This window comes from Narcine bancroftii, chromosome 12 (genome assembly GCF_036971445.1).
Source record: "Narcine bancroftii isolate sNarBan1 chromosome 12, sNarBan1.hap1, whole genome shotgun sequence".
Lineage (NCBI taxonomy): Eukaryota > Metazoa > Chordata > Chondrichthyes > Torpediniformes > Narcinidae > Narcine > Narcine bancroftii.
Genome location: NC_091480.1, coordinates 20,650,856 through 20,671,322, shown reverse-complemented (window position 1 = coordinate 20,671,322; position 20,467 = coordinate 20,650,856). Strand labels below are relative to the sequence as shown.

The following is a 20,467-nucleotide window of genomic DNA, read 5'->3' as shown; positions in this document are numbered from 1 at the left end:
TACCAATTGAAGACATTTATGTGAGATGATGGTTTAAGAAGGCAGCCAGCATCACAAAATATCCCCTTCATCCTGGTCACCATCTCTTTTAACTGCCACCTTCAGACAGAAGTACAGAAGCTTGAAGTCCAGCACCTCAGAGTTCAAGAACATTTTTGTCCTCCAAAAGCCATCTTGAACCTTACCATACTACCCTAACAATAAATTCTAGAACCCCCAAAAAAAAATTTTTGCACTATGGAAACATATCTTTTTTTTCCCCCCTAGAGCCAACTATTTATCTTTTGATATTTATTATTTCTTATTCTTGGTATATTGAGCGATTTACTTATAGTTGGTCTATCTTTTATGGCTGCAAGCAAGAATTTTGGAGCATCTCTGTATGTACTTAAGTGTACGACAGCTCATCCATAATTAAACTAATGGAGCGTGCATAATTTATGAATACCACAAAACATTTTATTGTCATTATAATTATTGCTTTCTTAAATTTAGGGTATAATTTGCATAAAGATGCATTTCCCTAGTCAATAACCTGGAAGTCCCTGCATAAGATTTTGTGAAGGTCATCAAAACATAGTAGACACATTATAGTCACACTTAAAATGGCACCTGTTAAAGTGAATCTGATTAAAATTGAATAATTAATTAAATTTAACTTTAAAACTCTTCTTTGTTTATATACGTATCTTTCATAAAATTCTGCTCGGGTATTTTATTCATCTTTTGAACTTTCATAACATTAATTACTTGCTAAACATTGCAGATAAAGCATTTTTCGAGCCATAAATTGTTTTAATCTAGTTTTTGAGATTTGTGAAATAAGTTGAATTTAATGTGTTTCGATATTGTTTTTTCAGGTTAATTTGGATGGTGAAGATCTGAAGGCGATTCTCAATCACATGCCCACCAAGCAAAGCAATGACGATGTCATTGTTATGGCTACTTTAAGACTGCTGAGATTATTAGTGAAGCATGCTGGTGAACTCAGGGAGGGCTTAGAGCATGGACTAGCCACCACTCCTACAGCTCCCTGGAGAGGTAAGTAATAAAGCATGAGCAGTTGGCGTCACCAATCATAGCTAATACTAAACTTTACATTTGTGCCCACTTTTTTAAAAAAAAGACTGAAATTGGTTCAGCATTGACCAGTTATTTTAAAAATAAAGTCAGTTATTGCCTCGTGCCTGTTATGCCATTATATCAAGTTCATCTCAATCCTTCAGCTCAATGCCACTTTCCTCCTATCATTTCATGCCATTTAAAGTCTTTTGATCAGTTTTAAATGAAGCAGAGAATTTCAAAGATTCACCGACTGGGTGAAGAGGATTTCCTTAACTGGGCAACCACTTATTTTGAAACCCTCTTGCCCTGGTTTCTGATCTTCTGGCCTTAGTATTGTTCTTTCTGTCACATCCAAGAAGAATGTTACTTCAATTTAATTGCTTCCTCGTTCTTCTAATGTCAAGAGCGTACATACTTCTCCAGATGGAGTTGCACTGAGACACCATATAATCATGATGATTTGATTCTTGCACTCAACTCTTTTAGCCAGCATAATTGTTTACTGTTCCTGCACATCTTCTTTGGCTTGGCTTCGCGGACGAAGATTTATGGAGGGGGGTAAATGTCCATGTCAGCTGCAGGCTCGTTTGTGGCTGACAAGTCCGATGCGGGACAGGCAGACACGGTTGCAGCGGTTGCAGGGGAAAATTGGTTGGTTGGGGTTGGGGTTGGGTGTTGGGTTTTTCCTCCTTTGCCTTTTGTCAGTGAGGTGGGCTCTGCGGTCTTCTTCAAAGGAGGTTGCTGCCCGCCGAACTGTGAGGCGCCAAGATGCAGGTTTGAGGCGATATCAGCCCACTGGCGGTGGTCAATGTGGCAGGCACCAAGAGATTTCTTTAGGCAGTCCTTGTACCTTTTCTTTGGTGCACCTCTGTCACGGTGGCCAGTGGAGAGCTCGCCATATAACACGATCTTGGGAAGGCGATGGTCCTCCATTCGGGAGACGTGACCCACCCAGCGCAGCTGGATCTTCAGCAGCGTGGACTCGATGCTGTCGACCTCTGCCATCTCGAGTACTTCGACGTTAGGGATGAAAGCGTTCCAGTGAATGTTGAGGATGGAGCGGAGACAACGCAGGTGGAAGCGTTCTAGGAGCCGTAGGTGATGCCGGTAGAGGACCCATGATTCGGAGCCGAACAGGATTGTGGGTATAACAACGGCTCTGTATACGCTTATCTTTGTGAGGTTTTTCAGTTGGTTGTTTTTCCAGACTCTTTTGTGTAGTCTTCCAAAGGCGCTATTTGCCTTGGTGAGTCTGTTGTCTATCTCGTTGTCGATCCTTGCATCCGATGAAATGGTGCAGCCGAGATAGGTAAACTGGTTGACCGTTTTGAGTTTTGTGTGCCCGATGCCAAAATGTTTGGCCTGGAAGTCAGCCTGAAGAAAACTGAGGTCCTCCATCAGCCAGCTCCCCACCATGACTACCAGCCCCACCACATCTCCATCGGGCACACAAAACTCAAAACGGTCAACCAGTTTACCTATCTCGGCTGCACCATTTCATCAGGATCATTTCATTTCCTGCACATAACATTGTTTTTAATGTCGGTCAGAACACTATGAACACTTCACCTAAAAAAAACACTTGAGTTTTTCTACCATAGAACATTACAGCATGGAAATGGGCCTTTCGGCCTTTCTAGTCTATGCCAAACTATTATTGTGCCTTGTTCAACTGGGCCTGCACCCAGTCCACATTCCCTCCATCAAAATTTTTCTTAAATGTTAAAATTGAACCTGCATTCACCATTTCAGCTGGCAGTCATTCCACACTTCCACTACGCTCATGTTCCCCTTAAACTCTTCCACTTTCACTCCTATCCCATGTCCTCCGGTTTCTACGTCACCTAACCAAAGTGGATGACATTTTTACCCATTTACTTAGTCTACCTGTAAACTTGTAGTATCTCTGGACCTTCCCCTCATCTCATCCCCTTGCTGCTTTGCATCATGGGTTAACTTGGTCCTAACATCTAAACAATTGGGACCCCAGCACCAATCCTTGCTGTACCCCACTTAAACTTAAAAATGACCTGTTTTTTAATGGTCTTTAAAATCGACATGAATGTTTCATAACCCAATTCCATATGTTCAAACTTTGTTTTTGTACAGCACATTATTGAAGGCCTTCTGAAAATCTGAATACACCACATTAACTGGCTCACCGTTATCTGAACTGAAGTGGGGAAACCTTAGAGGTTTATAAAAATAATCAGGAGCATAGATCAGTTGGATAGTCTTCCCCCCCCCCCCCACCAGGGTAGGGGAATCCAAAACTCAACAAATAGATTCGGAATAAGGGAGAAAAGATTTTAAAACTACCTGAGCCACATTTTACACAAAGTGGGTGGCGAGTATATGGAATGAGCTGCCAGAGTGAGTGGTGGAAGTGAGTGCCATTGTAACTTTTAAGACATTTGGACAATTGTATGGAGAGGAAAGGCTTAGAGAGGCTGATTCAAGTAGGACAGGCTTGGCTGGACACTTTGATCAAGTTTTCCCAATATAACATTGAAGGTTCAGTTTTGTTTGATTCTTGCTCCTTTTCTGATTTTCTTTTATTTCTGAAGAACTATAGATAAATGCCAAATATTCTGAGATAGTTGAATATTCATAGGAAATTCTGAGGAAGTTGAATGTTCATAGGAAATTCTGAGGAAGTTAAATATTCATAGGAAATTCTGAGGAAGTTGAATGTTCATAGGAAATTCTGAGGAAGTTGAAAGTTCATAGGAAATTCTGAGGAAGTTGAATGTTCATAGGAAATTCTGAGGAAGTTGAATGTTCATAGGAAATTCTGAGGAAGTTGAATGTTCATAGGAAATTCTGAGGAAGTTGAATGTTCATAGGAAATTCTGAGGAAGTTAAATATTCATAGGAAATTCTGAGGAGGTTGAATGTTCATAGGAAATTCTGAGGAATTTGAATGTTCATAGGAAATTCTGAGGAAGTTGAATGTTCATAGGAAATTCTGAGGAATTTGAATGTTCATAGGAAATTCTGAGGAAGTTGAATGTTCATAGGAAATTCTGAGGAAGTTGAATGTTCATAGGAACTTCTGAGGAGGTTGAATGTTCATAGGAAATTCTGAGGAAGTTGAATGTTCATAGGAAATTCTGAGGAAGTTGAATGTTCATAGGAACTTCTGAGGAAGTTAAATATTCATAGGAAATTCTGAGGAGGTTGAATGTTCATAGGAAATTCTGAGGAAGTTGAATGTTCATAGAAACTTCTGAGGAAGTTAAATATTCATAGGAAATTCTGAGGAAGTTGAATGTTCATAGGAACTTCTGAGGAAGTTAAATATTCATAGGAAATTCTGAGGAGGTTGAATGTTCATAGGAAATTCTGAGGAGGTTGAATGTTCATAGGAAATTCTGAGGAGGTTGAATGTTCATAGGAAATTCTGAGGAGGTTGAATGTTCATAGGAACTTCTGAGGAAGTTAAATATTCATAGGAAATTCTGAGGAGGTTGAATGTTCATAGGAAATTGTGAGGAATTTGAATGTTCATAGGAAATTCTGAGGAAGTTGAATGTTCATAGGAAATTCTGAGGAAGTTAAATTTTCATAGGAAATTCTGAGGAAGTTAAATTTTCATAGGAAATTCTGAGGAAGTTGAATGTTCATAGGAAATTCTGAGGAAGTTGAATGTTCATAGGAACTTCTGAGGAAGTTAAATATTCATAGGAAATTCTGAGGAAGTTGAATGTTCATAGGAAATTCTGAGGAAGTTGAATGTTCATAGGAACTTCTGAGGAAGTTAAATATTCATAGGAAATTCTGAGGAAGTTGAATGTTCATAGGAAATTCTGAGGAAGTTGAATGTTCATAGGAAATTCTGAGGAGGTTGAATGTTCATAGGAAATTCTGAGGAAGTTGAATGTTCATAGGAACTTCTGAGGAAGTTAAATATTCATAGGAAATTCTGAGGAAGTTGAATGTTCATAGGAACTTCTGAGGAAGTTAAATATTCATAGGAAATTCTGAGGAGGTTGAATGTTCATAGGAACTTCTGAGGAAGTTAAATATTCATAGGAAATTCTGAGGAAGTTGAATGTTCATAGGAAATTCTGAGGAACTTGAATGTTCATAGGAAATTCTGAGGAAGTTGAATGTTCATAGGAAATTCTGAGGAAGTTGAATGTTCATAGGAACTTCTGAGGAAGTTAAATATTCATAGGAAATTCTGAGGAAGTTGAATGTTCATAGGAAATTCTGAGGAAGTTGAATGTTCATAGGAACTTCTGAGGAAGTTAAATATTCATAGGAAATTCTGAGGAATTTGAATGTTCATAGGAAATTCTGAGGAATTTGAATGTTCATAGGAAATTCTGAGGAAGTTGAATGTTCATAGGAAATTCTGAGGAAGTTAAATATTCATAGGAAATTCTGAGGAGGTTGAATGTTCATAGGAAATTCTGAGGAATTTGAATGTTCATAGGAAATTCTGAGGAATTTGAATGTTCATAGGAAATTCTGAGGAATTTGAATGTTCATAGGAAATTCTGAGGAATTTGAATGTTCATAGGAAATTCTGAGGAATTTCAAAGTTCATAGGAAATTCTGAGGAATTTGAATGTTCATAGGAAATTCTGAGGAAGTTGAATGTTCATAGGAAATTCTGAGGAATTTGAATGTTCATAGGAAATTCTGAGGAGGTTGAATGTTCATAGGAAATTCTGAGGAATTTGAATGTTCATAGGAAATTCTGAGGAATTTGAATGTTCATAGGAAATTCTGAGGAATTTGAATGTTCATAGGAAATTCTGAGGAATTTGAATGTTCATAGGAAATTCTGAGGAATTTGAATGTTCATAGGAAATTCTGAGGAATTTGAATGTTCATAGGAAATTCTGAGGAGGTTGAATGTTCATAGGAAATTCTGAGGAATTTGAATGTTCATAGGAAATTCTGAGGAAGTTGAATGTTCATAGGAAATTCTGAGGAAGTTGAATGTTCATAGGAAATTCTGAGGAAGTTGAATGTTCATAGGAAATTCTGAGGATAACCCAGCAGCAAAATAAAATGCCAAATTTGTATTTAGCAAATGGTGTGTGATTAACTAAAGGAGTATTTCACTAGTGAGAATCAGTAAACAGCATAATCTTTGGAAAGTGGAATATCAATGGGGCTTAGGGGTATTACTGCTGATGGCAAAAAATTTCTTCCGCAAACTGCATTGTTCTGAAAGGAGAGGAATATGTAAAACCTTGGTTATCACACATTGAGTTTGTGCACTTCTCTGACCAGAGATACTGGAGAAGATCAAATAAAATGTCATCTGTGATTCCAGAAGCAAGTGATTGTGTTTAAAGTAGAGCAGGCTCTTTAGAAGGTTGAAGGGTAAGCTTTAATATTTTTTTAATTTAATTTTTAATTTTAATCTTGACAGCACCGTAACGGGCCATTTCGGTCCACGAGTCCATGCTGCCAAATTTGCTCCCAATTAACCTACGCCCCTGATACGTTCTGAACGGTGGGAGTAAACTGGAGCCCCTGGAGAAAACCCGCGCAGATACGGGGAGAATTTACAAGCTCCTTACTGACAGCATGGGATTCAAACCCTGGTCCCAATCGCTGGCCCTGTAAAGGTGTTGCGCCAACTGTGCTGCCCAAAGTTCGTTATAACTTGATAGAGTAAATTTTTTTGGGATTCCTGTTTGAGAACAAAACTCAGACCTGTACATAAATCTAATAAGACATTGTTCAAGATCAGCTTAAACATTGAACTTGTTATCATGAGAAACTTATTTTTCAGGGAGAACCAAATAAAGGAAAAATGTCAGGGAATCGAAGAAATGCCTTGGGTCAAGGAAGAAAACTTGTCTGCATGTACCATTATGCACAATTAGGCTCAGCCTGTCTCATTTTAATAGATTTTTGTCTTTTCCTCTGAATTACAAATTCAGAATCAGAATTTGTCATGAACTTCATTTTTTGTGGCAGTGCAAATATCGCTCTAAGTTATATTTCAAAAATAAATAAATTGTGGAAGAAACTGGGAGGAAGGACATCTGTGGTTCATTATCCATTCAGAAATCTGATGATAGGAGAAGAAGCTGTTTTAGTGCTACTAAGCACTTCTTTTTTTCATGCTCCTGTACCTTTTCATCCTGATGGTAGCAGTGCGAAAAGGGCATGGCCTGGATATCCGGGGTCCTTCAGAATAGAGGCTACCTCCTTAAGACTCCACCTTGATGTAGTGATGTCACTGGGCAAGTTAACAACTCCATGGAACTTTTTTGTGCCCTCAATACCAGATGGAGATGCAAATAGCCAGAATGTTCTCCACAGTACACCTGCAGAAATTTTCTAGTGTTTGGTAACCCAAATCTCCTCAAACTCCTCACGAAGTATAGCCGCTGGTGAGCATTCTTCATGATTGCATCGACATGGAGGTCCAAGGACAGATTCTCAGAGATGTTGACATCCAGGAATTTGAAGTTCTTGACCCTCTCCACTGCTGACCTCTCGATGAGGACTGATTCATGTTCTCCTGATTTCTTCCTGAAGTCCACAATCAGCTCCTTGGTTTTGGTAATGTTGAGTGCAAGTTGTTTTGACACCACTTGACTAACTAATCTATCTTCCTCTTGCACACTTCCTCAATGTCGTCTGTGATTTCTGCCGACGACAGTGTTGTCATTGCCAAATATGTAGACGGCATTTGAATTGCACTCTTATAAACTGCCACATTACAGAACAAAATGTATTGTGGCATTGCCATGGAATGGAATAGAAACCAATTTGGCAAGGTGGGCTTGGAGAAGTATTGAACTGAGAACATGTTTTCTTGCAAGAGGGTTCTGTAATTGGAAATGATGAATAGAAAATCGTGCTCAACCCACATGTTCATTGGCAGTTTTGCAGTGAAGCTGTGGTGCCTGTCCACATTTATTTTCTAGCAGTTTGATTTTTATAGACAGCTCACAGGGAATAATACCCGAAGCTCCCTCAATTAAGCTGCAGCCCTTGGAATTGCTGCTGGATGTCAACCATCCCTTTGAACTCAGTGGCTCAAAACCACCATGAAATTAAAATATTAACAAATTAATGCTTTCAGTGAGTACATTTCCTTGATTTCTGATGTTATTGATCGACTTTAATGGTAACCAAAACATAAGCATTAATTTTGATGGAATATGCTTCTTTCATTCTTGTGCACTGTATTCCAGATGTCCCAATGTTTTTCTCAAGCCATTTGCTTTACCTATTTTTTCTGATTTTTTTTTTTTTTTGCTTTTTTTCTGCCAGCAGGAACAATGCATTTCTTTCACTCTTTGTACACCCTGTATCCTTTCCTTATACCCTGTACCCTAAACCTTATCCTTTCCATTTGAATGAAAATGATCAGTCAACATCAATATCTTTATCAGGGAGATTGTTCAAACTTTGTTCACAAATAAATTTGGAATTTATTCATTTTTGACAGATTAAAATGTTTTAAATTTTGAATTGACATTCAATTGGGATATTCAGAGAAACACTCCAAGCATGTCCAAGAGTATTTGATGCCTGCTAATGACAAAAACAAATCAGTTCCTTCAGGTAGTGCTTGGGGAGCAAAGAAAAGTTCAAAGGCATGACTTAAAAAATGGTAATCTTAGGATCTACACTGGTAATGCGTTCAGAAGTGAGAATGTGCACATTAATGCATAGCTGGAGACCTGATGTAAAGGGAGGGTTTTGCTTTTTGAGAAATAAAAGCGTTTCTGAGGTACGTATGACCTATTCAAATTAGACCTTTTGCCCCTCAGCAGGGCCAGAAATAAATATTCTTGCAGTGAATTTTACATGAGGCAGGTTCTAAACTAGTTTGGTGCAAAGCTAGGATTTAACAATAGCCAAAGAAAGCTAAAAACACAGGAGGAGAGAGTTGGCTATGGTTAAATGGGCGAATACAGTTTTTCATTAAATAACCTTCAATTGTTTGCATTTAAAGTGCCAATGCACAAGGTGGAAAAGAAATGATTCTCTAAAAGAAAATGTGGTTTATCCATGGGGTGAGGAGAAATTAAAGATGGCATTAATTTACCAGAAAGAGCTTGATGATTGTGCAACTCAAAAGGAAGACCAAAAGTAATTAATAAATAAAACTATGAACAAAAAGGTGTTTAAAGATTTTTACAAGGTGAGGGCAATTTACAGACAGAAGCAGGAGAATTTATAAAAATGAATAAGAAAATGATAAAGGAAATACATTGATTAGTTTCTTTTTGTCTTCAAGAAAGAAAGTACAGATTCTATCAAATATATTGGAAAATTGAGGATTCGGACCAAAGAACCAAATACAAGTTAAAAATCAATGAGCTTGAGGGAAAATGCTGGAATCTTTCCAATGTCATATAACAAAACATCTAGAAAATAAACTGGATTAAGCAGGACAACATAGATGTTGTGAGCAAAATTGTGTGACTAATTTGGAGTTCTTTGAGAATGCTTCCAATAGAATAAATTGGAGGATTGGTGGATCAGTCCTCAAAAGTGCAGGAAGAACTTGGCAGGCCATGGAAAGCAGTAGACAATATTTCGGGCCAGAGGTCTCCTTCAGGAATCAGTGGTTGCGTATTTAATTTTTGGAAGGAATTTGATCAGGTCTTGCACAGGAAGTTAGTCAACAAAGTGAGAACGCATAGAAACAAAGGTAAAATACTGACTCTGGTGGAGAATTGGTTATTTAGGGTTGTTAACCTTTTGGATTCTGTACTCCAGATAGCTGAGGTGCTTCAGTCATTGAAAGTGCATGTCAATAGATTTCTGGAGACTAAAAGAATGGAAGCTTATAAAGATAGTTTTGAAAAATGGGATGAAGGTAGAAGATCAGTCATGATATAAATAGAGAAAAGTCTTGAAAACCAGATCACAGTCATATGCTATTTCTTGTCTTGCTGATACTGAGGCTCACTTTTCTGTGTGTGAAAAGAAGTCATTTGCAATTTGTTGGATGCAGCATGTAGCAATCTGTCTCTGTACAGTCTTGAATCATTTACATTTAATTTAAAATTTAGACGTGTATCGAACCATAAAACATTACGGCATAAAGGCAGGTCCCCTCATCCCTTCTAGTCTGTGCTGAACCATTTGTTTTTGCCTAGTTCCACCCACCTGCATCCAATCCGTAGCTCTCCATACCTCTCCCATCAATCCAAACTCTTTTTAAATGTTAAAATTGAGCCCACATTCACCATTTCAGATAGCAGCTCGTTGTTTCCCACTCCCACTACTCTTTGTGAAGAAGATCCCCCAAAACTTTTTCCCCTTTCACTCTTAGCCCATATCCTCTGGTTTGCATTCCACATGCCCTCAGTGGATAAAGTCCATTTAGATTTGCTGTCTATCCCCCTCATACTTTTAAATACATCCCCTCATTCTTCTATGCTCCAGGGAATAAATTGTAACCTGTTTAACCTTTCCCTGTAACTCTGTTCCTAAAGCCCTGGCAACAGCCTCGTAAGGCTTTGCACTCTTTTTATCTTATTGATATCTTTCCTGTAGTTAGGTGACCAAAGCTGTGCACAATACTCCAAATTTGGCCTTACCAAGGTCTTGTACAACTTTACCATAACATCCCAACTCCTGTAATCAAATCTTTGATTTATGAAGGCCAATATGCCAAAAGGTCTCTTTACAACACTATCCTCCTGTGACTTCACTTTCAGGGAATTGTGTATTCCCAGATCCCTCTGTTCTACTGCACTCCTTAGTGCCCTACCATTTACCATGTATGAGATTTCTTGCTTTGTCCTTCCAAAATGCAACACTTCACATTTGTCTGCATTAAGTTCCATCTGCCATATTGTATGGCATGATAACAAGCCCTTCTGGCCCATGAGGCCATGCTGCCTGATATTTTTCGAGTGGTCGGAGGAAACCCATGCAGACATGGGGAGAACGTGCATATTCCTTACACACAGTGCGGGATTCGAAACCTGGGCTCAATTGCTGGAGGTGTAACTATGCTAACCATGTTGCCCTTTAAATGTATAAAGGTTTGAATTTATGATAACCCTGTCTAGCTTGACCTTGAATGCTTGTAAAATGTTTTTTTTTTTGTTTCCGTATCAGGTATTATCCCACAGCTATTCTCGCGTTTGAATCATCCTGAAGTATATGTACGTCAGAGCATCTGCAATCTGCTGTGCCGTGTGGCTCAGGATTCTCCTCATCTCATTCTATATCCTGCAATTGTTGGCTCGATATCACTCAGTGGTGAATCCCAGTCCTCTGGTAATTAACATTTATGTCTTGACCTGTATTGGGGATGCCACTAATGGAAATTGATGTTTAAAAGTACAGGCAGTTAGTTATTCAGAAATGTTGAAATGCTGTTTTTGCTTATAAAGTTGAAACACCAGTCGATACTCTTTGAAGAACCCTCATCGTGCATTTTTCATTCTCCATATTAATGCTTTAAGAATTGGATATACCCTTATGGCCCAGCTAGTTGATTGGGATCTAACTTTCTTAATCTCAGGAAATAAGTATGTCTACTGCCAGAATTAATTCAGAAATGAACATCTATTTGGATCAAATCGTGACAAAACAAGAAATATGCGAAGTAACAACTGTGGCTTGTAACTTAATCTGTGCCGGTTGTTGGCAGGAGAACATGCATACTTTCTCACAGTACAGGATTAAACCAGGGTTACCGGAGCTCTGAGGCAGTAGCACCTAACTGCACGAGACCATACTTGTTATTAAAGCTGCCCTTCAATCGATAGCCTAGATTGTTCAGTTTCATTAAAGCCAATATTTCTTCCATATCTTAAAAATATTTGTGTTGCCTTTCCAGGAGCCAAATTGTCATCTGCAATTCCCACCCTGTTGAGCACTATCCAGGTTGAAGCTCTGTCTGGAGGTGAATGTGAGGAAAATAGTCCACCTGGATCACAGGAAAGCATTAAAGATGAACTGAAATGTTTTAATGAGGATCAAGCTATGATGCAGGACTGCTATAGCACGATAGTGGAAACGTTATCATTAGCCAATCCTACCATGGTGTTGCAGGTACTTATAACTTGAAATTGGAGCATGTTTCACGAGTGTATCAAGTCCATACCGGCCGTCAGCAGAACAATTTAGCAGTCCTGTTCACTCTTTTTCCCCAGGGGATTTTCCTTTGATTATTTTGCCACACGCCCGTAGCAAGTTGAGGTGTTCTGTACACCTGAGGAAACTCTCTCAGTTCAAGGGAGATCATATAAGTTCCACCACGCTCAAGGTTTTGATAGAATCCTGGTTGATGGCTGTGAGGCAGCAGGCATTAAGTGCTGTGTCCCTGTGCAATCACTTTCCTTTAAAATCCAAAATCGAGAGCAACAAATGATGTGCGGTATCTTGATGGTTTATGAATAAATATTAGACTATTACATGATGCCCTGATTGCAAATGAATTCCAATCTTTAAACCAGGGGAACAAAAATATTTAATATATATTAGAAAAATGCAAGAATGTGTTTCTTGTTAGACTGTTGTACAAAATATATTGCCACATTTCAAATCTCATTTTCACTTGACGACCTAGTATATCTTGAACTTAAATGATTAGATCGGTGGAATAAGCTTCCGGCAGAGGTTGGGTGTTTTTTTTTGTTTTTTTTTTAAATACAAATGTACACGCTAGTTGCGTGGGAGTAGCTTCTGAAACTGAATGGTGCCTGAGAGAGATCCCACTAACCGTCCGTGGACGTGGCTGCCCCCGGCAGAGGTGGTTGAAGCAAGAATGTTATTTCCATTTAAGGAAAGACTGGATAATTACATGGAGGGGAGAGGATTGGAGGGGTATGGACCAGGTGCTGGTCAGTGGGACTAGGAGGTTCCGGCATGGACTAGTAGGGCCAAACTGCCCTGTTCTGTGCTGTATATGGTCATATGGTTTATTTTTTTAAAAATCTCACCTTTCCTTTTCTAAGAATGTTTGGAATGCAGCTTGAAACACTGATCTGGCATTCTGTGGGGTGGCTTGTTTTGAATCTGGTGCCATTAGTTAGCAGCTGATGCAACTGTAGAGTTCCAAGCTGCCAAATGTGTTTATATTTAATTTCTGCTTCTGTTAAGCATTATATTAATATGATTTATTAGAAATGATAGTTCAGCTTTTCAGGCCTAAGATTCGTATTGAATTAAAAAATTAAACCTCAAACTGTTAATGATATATTTATTTTCTAATTTCATCTTTATTCAGGGAAGTCGAGGGGTTAGGCATACGTTAATGTTGGGGGTTATTAGGCCACTTTCTGTCCAGCACCAGTCAGGTCTCAAGGTTGCTGAACTATAGGGCTTCAACCTGCACAACAAAAATTCTTGATAATTTAAGTTGATCAATATTGCAAGCAACATTTAGTATTCTTAGTTTAATTTTCACCCCTGTTGATCTACCAAATTGGTACTTAGAAGAATTTCTGTGTAATCAGTAACCTGGCAGAAAAATTCCACTTAAAAGCCCAGTTATTTCCATCGAGGGTCATTCGCTTGCTTGAAATTGTCCAGAAATTCGAGTTTTGGAATTGGCTGCAAAAAGTATGGAAACACCAAATAGGAAACTGCTAGTTCAATATATGACAACTTTGAGTACAATAAATTTGCTGTATTTGTAGCAGGTTACATTTTGGTCTTATAATTCTGCCAATCTGTCCTCAGTTGATAATTGAGGGTACTTTGTAAGTCAATATTAGAGTTATTATTCACATTTATTTCCACTCACAAAAAATTGATGGAGCTTTAATATCAGCAAGACACAAGATATAGCAGGCAATAGCAAACTGGCCTTCGAGTCTGCTCTCCATTCATCGTGGCTGATCTTCTACCTTGATCCCATTTTTCACATCTATCTTCATAAGCTTTCATTCTTTTAATGCCCAGAAATCGATCCGTTTTCAATGAATACAATGGGTGAACACCAAAGCTCTTTGGAATACAGAATCCAAAACATATATGTAATGTACAAACAGTAATGTTCAGCTAACCTCTTTTTGAATCTCTGCTTATTAATTGTAAAAACGTCTATTTTAACTTTTATTATACTGGCATTAGGTACAGATGTTAGTTGGGGAATTGCGGAGAATTACTGTACTATGGGATGAGCTCTGGCTTGGAGTTCTTCAACAACAGCACATGCATGTACTTCGACGGATTCAACAATTGGAGGATGAGGTGAAGAGAGTTCAAAACAATAATACACTTCGCAAGTAAGTGTTTCAAAATTGATTAATATTTGTAATGCAAGGGCAAATTGTTCAATTTAAGTTCTTGTAATGGGATAAGTCATAAGTTGAATTGAAACAATTGTTGGTTCATCATCTTTCAGGTTCCCCTTAAAGTTGCCAGCAAAAGAAATGTTTTACTTGGATTCATTATTATGTACTACATTTCAAGCTTCTAAATTTGTTGTAAGAGCCTAATCAATTTGAATGCTTAATAAATGAGGAACTCATTTAAATCTGATTTGAATTTTTCTGTAGCTTTTCCATCTCCCTTAAAATTTATATTAATCAGGGTAAGGATATCTGTTTGTATTCAGCAAAATAATTCTACTTTGCCATGGGGTTATTGTATAGAACATTTTGTCAAGTCCTCTTAAGCTATTTGTGTCTACTGACTTTACCAACAATTCCTGATTTAACATTCTACAACCATTGCATAATTAATAGACTAGTAATGCTTTGCTATTACAATATGTTTGCTCTGAGTTGTATTTTAATCCTACCTTCCATGTTAGAGATGAGAAGATGGCCATTATGAGGGAGAAGCACACAGCTTTGATGAAGCCGGTGGTATTTGCCTTGGAGCATGTATGCAGCATTACTTCAGCTCCAGCAGAAACTCCTCATGAGAAGTGGTTTCAGGACACCTATGGGGAACCAATTAATAATGCTTTAGATAAACTGAAGACTCCATCCAATCCTGCTAATCCCAGTAGCAGTTGGTTACCTTTTAAACAGGTAAGATTTTTCACAGAGCAGTTTACTCATTGAAGAGCACAATTTATGGGATGCAGTTGTTATTACAGTGAATGTCAGCATACAGTAATGGAATGTGGTTTTTGAGTTGGAGACTTCAGATGGCAAGAATGTTTCAAATGTCCCCAAATCATTTCCTCCTGAAATCAAATGTAAAATAGCATCTGAGGGGCCAAGCAAAATGGGAAGCGAGTTCAGTGTTGAGGTTATACTGGGACTTTTTTTTCTTGTAATCAGTTGTATTGTCCAGAAATTATTAAGAATGTTAAATTGGAGATTACATTCTAAGTGCTTGGTGGAAATAACAGATTATAAAGATGAGAACTAAGAAACATACCAGTAGATAAATTGATCTTGTATGATGTCATTCTGCAATGCAAAGATCCATTTCCAATTTTCTTCCATAATAAAGCATGTTGAATAATAAACTTCATTTTTAACATATTGCAGATAATGCTAAATTTACAACAGAGAGCTCAGAAACGCACCAGCTACTTGTTGCACCTCGAAGAAATCAGTCCGCGAATGGCTGCAATGTCTAACACAGAAATCGCGCTACCTGGTGAAATCTCAGCAAGGGATGCAGTCACAATTCAGAGTGTTGGCAATAGTATTACCATTCTTCCCACCAAAACTAAACCGAAGAAATTAATGTTCTTGGGGTCTGATGGGAAAAATTATCCATATCTATTTAAAGGTAATGCTGTAATAGATGTCTAGATTTTATTGATTAATATTATGTGGTTTTTTAAAAACTTTTAGTGGTCATTGATTTCTTGGCAGTTAAGATCTGAGAGCTTATCAAAGCAAAGGTTTAATTTTGTCGTTTGTTTTAAGTGTTGTGCAACTTGGATGTAATCTACTGTCATTGGACCAAACATGGATGTGCAACATTGACATAATGACTCGATGAACAGTGAGGGTGAACATTTATGCTCTGTTCATGTTGCTTGCTGACCTCCGATCAACACATTCTCTTATTTCCCCTTTTGCCTATTTTGCTTTCACTTAAATGCATCTTCAATTACTTGTCAGATTAAAAAATTCTTCATTATCAAACATATTAGTCGGATTACCAGTTCACTTCAGTGGGAGAACACAACATGAAAGGAAAAGTGATGGTTATTTCTGTTATTTCTGAGCAATTCATGGGAACTTTTCAATTTGAAATAGTTGACCAAAGTTGTTCAACGCACATCCTGATTTTTATTTGGAAAGTAGTTTTGAAAGTAATATTTGACTAAAGACAAAACCACAGATAAGAGATGCTATCAGATATTGTCCTTGCCTTAATAAATAACTCCAACTACTGGAGATTTGAAATGTATTGTACAGGTAGTACCTGAGGAGAGAGAGAAAATTGAGTGTTAAGTTGCAGCCAACGAAGTGGTCCTTCTCCCTTTGAGGAACATTTGTCACATTCCCAGTTTCAGTACTATTCAGAACCCCTTCACCTTTGTTTCCAATACATGAATGACTGCATTGTTGCTGCTTCTTGCAATCAAACACAACTTGCTTTCGTCTCTTTCCTGTCAATTTCCACCATGCTCTCATTTTTACCAGGATGACTATCCTTCATCTTCTCTCTCCATTTTGTTAGTAGTTTTGTGACCTTTATCCACTCAAGTGGCACAGACACTTGATTGTACTTCTTTCCAGCCAGTTTCCCGGAAAAATTATGTTTTGCTTTGTTTCCCTGTTTTTCAATTGTAACTACATCTATTTTAGTCAACTACCATAGTAATGCTTCCTTGTGTCCACTAATCTCCAGCTTTGGTTTCCCCCCTCCTGAATAATTGACAGTTTCTTCAACCAATAGGTGCCGCCTTATCCTGATTTTTGCCCCATCAACAGTACCATTAGACAAATGCAGAGGTTATTACCACACATGCACCTTTCAGTACGTTAACTTCCACCTCCACTAATATTCACTCTCATGATATCACAGGAGGTGTCCCACCTCTTATACCACCTGTCCAGAGATCAGAATATTTCGTGTTTTTGGTTCCCAGTTTTGGAGCTCATGATTGTTCTCTTCAACATGGGGAGGGGGGAAAGAAAAGTGCTGAGTGCATTTCAGAATACCTCCATTCTGAATTGTTACCTTCCCATTGATGAGACGTCGATCTTTATATCACAGCACCTCGATCTGTCTTTTGCCTTCAAACAGATTGAATAAAGTTCAATGTAAATTTGAAAATAGTGCCTATTCCCCCCCCCCCACAGCGTATTAGAATCTTCAGAACTCAACATTGAATTGAACGATTTCAAATTTGGGCCATTCTCATATTGGATATTTCCACATTTAGTTTTTCTTTCATCTCCTGTATTTCAGACGTTTGTCTCTTGAATGCATCTCCGCAAATATACCTTTCACACTTTTCAGCTTGCACCTTTGTCACTTGTGTCAATGTCTCCTCCATTGTATGAGCTTCTTTCTGCCCTGCCTCTCGATTCTCTACAAATCAAACCCTTTCGTTTCTAACTTTTCAGTGTGCATGAGAGATCATCACTCAATGTCATTTGTTTCTCTTTACTCAGTTGCTGCTTGATCTGAGTGCCATCATCGTTTTTTTTTTATTCAGCATTTAAATTCAGTAATCTTTATTCCCAGCAGTTTATTTGATTTCATTATATCGTTGCCCTCTTTGGGCTCTTAATTAATTTACGTTTTGTATAAAGCTGGCCCACTTTTTAAATCTTGATCAAGAAGACTTACGATGACTAAGCTTACCAGCAAATACTGTTAGTGTATTTACAGCAGAGAAGGTTATAGAGAGAAAAAAAATATCCAGGTACATCAAAAGAGGGCAAATAACTAAGTAGGCCAAAATATTTTCAAATTCAGATTTGTCATTAACATTTAATTCAATGTGATTCTAATGAATGATTAGAATAATCATTTTGGCCATCGACAGATATTTTAAAAGTTCCAAATAAAAGTTAATTTCGAATTTAGTGCAGTTGCATCTCAAGTAAAATTGATCACTGTCCAAAACAATCTTTCTAAACTGTGATCTTTTAAATGTGAACATTTGCAGACATTTTTTTTTCTTTGGCTTGGCGGACGAAGATTTATGGAGGGGGTAAATGTCCACGTCAGCTGCAGGCTCGTTTGTGGCTGACAAGTCCGATGCGGGACAGGCAGACACGGTTGCAGGGGAAAATAGGTTGGTTGGGGTTGGGTGTTGGGTTTTTCCTCCTTTGCCTTTTGTCAGTGAGGTGGGCTCTGCGGTCTTCTTCAAAGGAGGTTGCTGCCCGCCGAACTGTGAGGCGCCAAGATGCACAGTTTGAGGCGATATCAGCCCACTGGCGGTGGTCAATGTGGCAGGCACCAAGAGATTTCTTTAGGCAGTCCTTGTTCCTTTTCTTTGGTGCACCTCTGTCATGGTGGCCAGTGGAGAGCTCGCCATATAACACGATCTTGGGAAGGCGATGATCCTCCATTCTGGAGACGTGACCCACCCAGCGCAGCTGGATCTCAGCAGCGTGGACTCGATGCTGTCGACCTCTGCCATCTCGAGTACTTCGACGTTAGGGATGAAAGCGCTCCAGTGAATGTTGAGGATGGAGCGGAGACAACGCTGGTGGAAGCGTTCTAGGAGCCGTAGGTGATGCCGGTAGAGGACCCATGATTCGGGGCCGAACAGGAGTGTGGGTATGACAACGGCTCTGTCTACGCTTATCTTTGTGAGGTTTTTCAGTTGGTTGTTTTTCCAGACTCTTTTGTGTAGTCTTCCAAAGGCGCTATTTGCCTTGGCGAGTCTGTTGTCTATCTCGTTGTCGATCCTTGCATCTGATGAAATGGTGCAGCCGAGATAGGTAAACTGGTTGACCGTTTTGAGACATTTAGTTAACATGTAAATGACCGATTAATTTGTATTCACAGGCCTGGAAGACTTGCATCTGGATGAACGAATAATGCAATTTCTGTCCATTGTAAATACCATGTTCATAAAAATTAATCATCAGGAGACTCCACGTTTCCATGCCAGACATTATTCCGTAACACCATTGGGTACAAGATCGGGTCTTATTCAATGGGTGGATGGAGCCACACCACTTTTTGGACTTTACAAACGTTGGCAACAAAGAGAAGCTACGCTACAGGCCCAGAAGGTAAAGGTGAATATTCCTAAATAACGGTTGGAACTGAATGTAATATTGGGGAAGTGGAAGCTGTGACCAGTGACAATAATTCCTGTTGACTCCTGGCCTTCCTGACTGATGACTTATTCAGAAGGTGGGAATAGCATGAAAAGGTCCCAAAGCAGTTATGAAGCTCACTCTTGGGGAGATCGGGGACCTTCTCGTAGGGAACTTTGAATGGAGCAGTATTTTAATACATCACCTGATTATCCACTGCTTTAGCAGCGTTAGGTAATAGTTCAAAACTATCCCTCAGTCAATCCTTCATTGCATTTCTGATTATGGATGGAGAATGGGTTTGGTAGCTTGTTTTCAGGTTTGTTAATCTAATTGACATTTGAAAGTCAATTTGTTTGAGCCTTTTTACTGGCCTCATTTGGGAAGCAAAAAATAAAAAGGCTAGAAAAATACATTTAGAGCTGAAACTAACAATCTAACCCTCTAATCCAACCCTCCCATATCCAAGTTTCAATTACTGCATGGCTGTATATGCCACCATAACTGTCTGTTTGTTTTCCCTTGAGATTGTAAATGTAAGATTGTAGATATTCACTTTCTCAGTCTTTTTCCTCCCCCCCCCCACAGAATCAAGATTCTTACCAGACTACTCAAAATCCTGCTTTGGTCCCCCGTCCCAGTGAGCTGTATTACAGTAAAATTGGACCAGCTTTAAAATCAGTAGGTCTTAACCTTGATGTCTCACGACGTGATTGGCCTGCGAGTGTAATGAGTTCAGTCTTGGAAGAACTAATGGAGTCCACACCACCAAATCTTCTTGCTAAAGAACTATGGTGTTCCTGTACTACTCCAGATGAGTGGTGGTGTGTTACCCAGGTATGAATGATGTAAAGTGATTAAATGAGAAGATATTAGAAGTCTGTATTTGGCCAAGTGTCTGCTGCAGTTGTTTAAACCAGCCATTCTCAACCTTTTTTTGACCGTGGCCCCCTTAGGATTCTGCTCAGAGTTTATGGGCCCCCTTCTCTGTGACGTAGTCAAGTTTTGTTGGTTTCTTCTACTCACCTACCGACTACATTTTTGGAAAAGATTTCAGTCCTTAGCCCCCTTAAATGTGCTGTAGCCCCTGGGTGGGGGATGGCTCACATTGGGAAAAGATGGACTATTTGAATTAAAGCAACACATGTTCACATCTTGGTTTTAAAATTTCTATGACCTACAATTCAAGATTTCTGTAAGCCTAAAATTCTGGCTTGTGTTACATGATTTGTTCTTCCATTAGTGTCTGAAGTTTATTTTATTAAACTTGAAATTTGAACCTAAGATAGAAATCTTAA

General features: G+C 38.7%; 1 protein-coding gene across 4 annotated transcripts in view; it reads left to right on the top strand.

Annotated features, from left to right (window-relative positions):
- Nucleotides 1-20,467, top strand: part of smg1 (SMG1 nonsense mediated mRNA decay associated PI3K related kinase) — a 130,024-nt gene that overhangs the window by 66,473 nt on the left and 43,084 nt on the right. For 3 of the 4 annotated variants that reach the window (XM_069906251.1, XM_069906250.1, XM_069906248.1), the window contains 8 exons: nucleotides 861-1,041; nucleotides 11,131-11,292; nucleotides 11,858-12,072; nucleotides 14,098-14,252; nucleotides 14,783-15,005; nucleotides 15,474-15,720; nucleotides 18,913-19,148; nucleotides 19,758-20,006. In XM_069906251.1, coding sequence (XP_069762352.1) covers nucleotides 861-1,041; nucleotides 11,131-11,292; nucleotides 11,858-12,072; nucleotides 14,098-14,252; nucleotides 14,783-15,005; nucleotides 15,474-15,720; nucleotides 18,913-19,148; nucleotides 19,758-20,006 — 1,668 coding nt within the window. The remainder of the gene's footprint in view (nucleotides 1-860; nucleotides 1,042-11,130; nucleotides 11,293-11,857; nucleotides 12,073-14,097; nucleotides 14,253-14,782; nucleotides 15,006-15,473; nucleotides 15,721-18,912; nucleotides 19,149-19,757; nucleotides 20,007-20,467) is intronic. The other variant, XM_069906249.1, reaches the window with a different exon arrangement.